The sequence below is a fragment of the Dendrobium catenatum genome, unplaced genomic scaffold, assembly GCF_001605985.2.
Source record: "Dendrobium catenatum unplaced genomic scaffold, ASM160598v2 fragScaff_scaffold_500, whole genome shotgun sequence".
NCBI lineage: Eukaryota > Viridiplantae > Streptophyta > Magnoliopsida > Asparagales > Orchidaceae > Dendrobium > Dendrobium catenatum.
The window spans coordinates 173189-177928 of record NW_021318962.1 but is presented as its reverse complement, the minus strand read 5'-3'; the positions used below and the strand labels follow the sequence as shown (position 1 = coordinate 177928).

Genomic DNA, 4740 nt, shown 5'->3' with positions numbered 1-4740 from the left:
TTAAATTAATTTTATTCATTATAACTGCATCTTCTATCTTTTTATATAAACTATCAAAATCTATTATTTTATAATTTTATTTATAATAATACTCTTCCCACAATCTATCAAACATAATAATTTCTCAATCTATTCTTCTAAATCTTTCCACAAGCCCATCCTAATTAGCATTTTCATGATAGCCAGTTCATTTACAAATTTAATATTTTTCCTTAAAATTAGTAGTATTCTGAATGGAAGATTTGAACTAAAAAAATAGATTTATTATTACCCAAGCTAGGATGTAATAAATGATTCTCCATCAAAAATATTAATTAATCTATACCTTCCTTAAGGACTAGTTGGTTGGAGGAGCCTAAACTTTAAACCCTTTAAATTCAATCAACTAGTTCATTTAGACATATTTTAAGTTATCAAATGACATTAGTTGAACTTATACTCTTTGATTTATAATGTATAGGTCTCAAGCATCAATATTACTATATTAGCAAACATAGCTATGAAAAATTTCATAAACTCTCTTTGAGTTACTATCTATAATTCCGATAAAAAATATTAATCATCGGCGGTGCCGCTAGTGATTCACTGTTTAATTGTAGTTTGTTTGTTTTTTGTTTTACTAATGAATGTGTTATCTTTTAAAAAAAAAAAAAAAATTCATATTTTGTCTTATGCCCCTATTATAAATCTAATTGACTATATCTCCATCTTACATAAATATTGTTCTTGAACCAACCAAATAAAAATATCAGATAATTTTATATCATTCAAAAAAGAAATTATACGCATTGTTTAAGCCTAAAAAATTTATAACTTATGTATCACTATTAAAGATTAAAGAAAAGTAAACTAAACGAATGATGGTCTTAACCTTAAGCACATAAGTTTGATCTCTAGCTTGTTTTAATTAAGTAAAATTAATTTAATATAAATTGAAATTTCATTAAAATAAATTTTATATATCAACATTAAGTTTATAATCAGAATCAAGCTTATATAAGCTTATATCATCAAAATAATTATATTTTTCATTTCATTGTTAATTATATTTAAATAGAGATAAATCTAAAGTTAGTTAAACCTAGCCCTAATCAAGTATAAAATTACAATTAAGCTCTTTTTTTCCCTAATTTTAGTTTTTCAATGTAGTTATATCTACCTCTTTAGGGAAAATTTGGTATCATCTTTGCAAAACAATTAAGCATGTAAAAAAAAAATGTTCTCTCTTTATCTCAACCTATAATAATTAGTAATGCTATTGTTTGGTAATGGTTGGTGCTTAAGTGGAAATCAAGCATCGTTTAAGCACCAAATGATGAAATTGTCACACTTATGCGTGAAAGATAAGCATTGTTATGCTAAGTCAATTTTATCTCACCTTATCAATTATCACTCCCTAATTATCTTTTTTATTTGGTCATTCAAGGAACATAGGCCTAGGCATAAAACTAACAATTTTCTTAGCTAATCTCAGTTAGAGCAACTTCTTTTCTTACCAAACAGACAGATTAATCTAAGTTAATTAAAGCTTAAATTAACTCAACTTTAGCTCAACCAAAAATGCCTACCAATCAAACGGCTTAACTCCACTGAAAGCTAAAGTTTGCCATCATCCTGCTAAGCTAATCTTCACCTTTAGCTTAATTTAAGCCTCATAGACAATGAAAAACAGTACACTAACCCACCCAGTTAAATCTGTGATCAATAGTGCTTAACTTAGGAGATATTCAGGCTTAGTTTTATAAAAAGAAAAAAGAAAAATCACAGCTGACAATTTCTTTTCTGTAAAAAGGGAATGAATATAGTTCAAAATGGATGTAATCGTTAAGAAATAAACTGAAACGAGTTCTTCAACAGCTACAAGATTGAAGTTACCTTTTTCTTTATATCATATCCAACTTGGATTTTCTCTTTTTTATATGGAATAACCTAATTTAGCCACCGTCTTCCTCGCTAGAAATATCCTTTTCATTTTATTTTTCCTATAAGTTTTCAGATTTTAAATTTAATTAGTAAGCATGACGAAGCAATACATTATTTATCAGGGCATTTTGAGTTAATCTATAAAAGTAACGAGGACAAATTTAATATATTAATTAATTTGTAAGTCATCTTCTTTTAATTTTTTATTTTATTTTTCATAACCTTGACTATGATAAGATAAAAAAATGTTTGCCCTTGCAAGATCAACAGAACCAACTATGAATTTTTCCTAACGAAAGATTGGCTCATTATCTTCACAGAAATATTTTTTTTTTTAGTAAAACAGACTCCCAAAGTCAGAACAACCGCAACGCATCCAAAACATGAAAATGATGCATTTCTATTATCTTTCTTAGCAAAATGAATGAGCTATAGGCTAATATTTAATACTCTCTTAAGCTTTGATTATTATTTTTTTGTCCAAGTTTATATCATCCTTCTGTCCCATCCCCCCTCACAAAAAAAAAAAAAAAAGAAACAATGAAATGCTAATGTGGCCTTTGCCAGATCTGTTTTCCTAATAGTTTGTGTTATCAGTGGCTAGCAACTTGCCAAAGGGCATCACTTAATTGTTTAAAGAGTAGGAGATCCATTTCCCTTCCCCGCAACTTCTAGTGGTAACTGCAGTCTTCCAGTTACCCTACTCTATGAGATAAGGGACAAATTTTATAAAATAAGAGCTGCACGAGCACCTGTGCCCTAATTTAGGAGACAGAATTTCCTTCTACTAGTTTTGATATCTTAAAGTAATTCATAACGATCATCTTATCTCTCATGTTTTGCCATTGAATGAAGACCCCGAAATATCCTACTTTGAACGAAGGCGCAGGAGAGAGAAAGATAAGTTTACTTCGGAAATGAAAACTCTATAAGTGTTCCTACTTTTTGTCGTTTGTATTCTAACACAAAACCAAAAATTTTACTAAGGAAAAGTAGAAAGCACATTGCAAGTTCGAATAAACTGAGCTGAAATTCGAGTAGTTTTCACTGAACACAACATGCAAGCAGCAGTTTTCATAAGTATTAATTTAGACATATTCTGAATAGACAGCATGAAATTATAAACCACAATAAAGCATAAATAGCAAAGAGCTATGGAAGAAGAAGAAGAAGAAGAAGAAGAAGAAGGAAGAGGGGCTAAGGATTACTAGTACACTGGCTCAAATGGTTAAATTTCACCGCTTACCTTTTCCAAAGCCTCTTAGCTCGATTGATCCATCATCAACCCTTTCCCTAATTGAAGTTAAAACGGCGGCCGACTCGTTCCGTTACCAGCCCACGGCCCATGCCCGCCCTCCACCGGCAGCTGGCCCGCCATATTCAACGGCAAGTTAAAGAATGATAACCCCGCCACGGACGGATCTGGAAATGGATTACCAAGGCTTCCGCTGCCGCCTCCGCTGTTTCCGTCACCGGTACCAGCTGTTCCTTGCATCGGCGGTGGCTCCTCTTCCTCGAGTGGCAACCGCTCGTACGCCACGTTCGTAAACGACGCCGCAATCACGATCACCGGCCCGGCGGCGTATAACGCCCCAACTACGTTTCCCCCCACTACCTGTCCCTGCCCTCCGGCCAGAAATATGGAGAGACTTGTCGCGCCTGGAGGCGCTGGTGGCGGCAGAAACGAACCGGATAGGGATAGGATCTCGAACCGGCCGTGGAGAGTAACTACCGAGCCGGAAGATGACGGTTGCCGGAGAATGACGTTTGTGACGGTGCCGCTGCCGCTGAGCACGCAGATGCCGCGCTGCCGTTTGCGCGCGTAAGACGCGACGCAGTCGAACACATCGCAGCCGCCGCCGATCTCGAGGATATGGGCTCGGAGGGTGTTAGCGCTCTCGCGGGTGATGATAACCGGAGGCTTCGGTTTATTTTTCGAACCCGCCGGGCGTCCACGTGGCCGCCGGCCCACTAAGTCTCCGGAAGAGGTTAACTCGAGCCCCTGTCCAGAGCCATCACCACCACTGTTCTCTCCGCCGGCGTTGTTCTTTTGATCTTCATCGGAGGATTCGGGGTTGTGGTGCTGAAGATGGAGGTCAGGGCGGAGTTGAAGTTGGTGAACGAAGCGGGAGGCGGTGCCTAGATCCAGGCCCGCCATGGTTGCATCAAAGAAGTGGTAATATGGATGGAGAAAAAAAAAAAAAAAAGTAGGCGAATGTTTAATTGAATTAAAAAAGAAAAAAAGAAGAAGAAGATCCAAATGAGTTTAAAAAGAAAAAAAAAGGAGAAAATAACAGAAACACTAGAAGTTTAGCTGTGGAGGTGGAGAGTGAGCGAATATACAAAGAACGAGGAACAATTGCAGCGAAACAAAGGGAGATGCATGAGCGACAAAGAGCAGAGGAGCGGTGCCACTCCACTCGATTATTGTATATAATAATACAAGTAAGAGAGAGAGAGAGAGAGAGGCGCGTGAGTCTGTGCGGGAAGAGAAGAGTAGTAGTGTTATGATATGATATGTGATTTAATGGTGAGCGTGATGTGGTGCTTATTAAAAATGTTATAAACTAGGGTTTATGAGGGAGGAAGAGGGCAAGTGGGAGAGAGGTTTCTGCGGCGGGTGGAGCCCACTTCCATGTGGGTGCGGCGGCTTAGTTTGGTTCGATGGGCTCGGCCAAGGATTTGAACCGGTTCGGTTCATCTCTAGCCATAACGTAAATCCTTGGCGAAGAAATGATATAGAAGATGGCTCATACTTGTCAAGTAGGAAAGCTAGGGTTAGTGAGTAATCGTATATAGTCTACTTATGTGGATTTG

At 36.6% G+C, this 4740-nt stretch overlaps 1 protein-coding gene across 1 annotated transcript; it reads right to left on the bottom strand.

Annotated features, from left to right (window-relative positions):
• Nucleotides 1–2957: 2957 nt before the first annotated feature.
• LOC110109105 (AT-hook motif nuclear-localized protein 23-like) lies at nucleotides 2958–4081 on the bottom strand. Its single transcript, XM_020840019.2, has one exon. The coding sequence runs from the start codon at nucleotides 4079–4081 to the stop codon at nucleotides 3227–3229; it is 855 nt and encodes a 284-aa protein (XP_020695678.1). The 3' UTR covers nucleotides 2958–3226.
• Nucleotides 4082–4740: the final 659 nt, after the last annotated feature.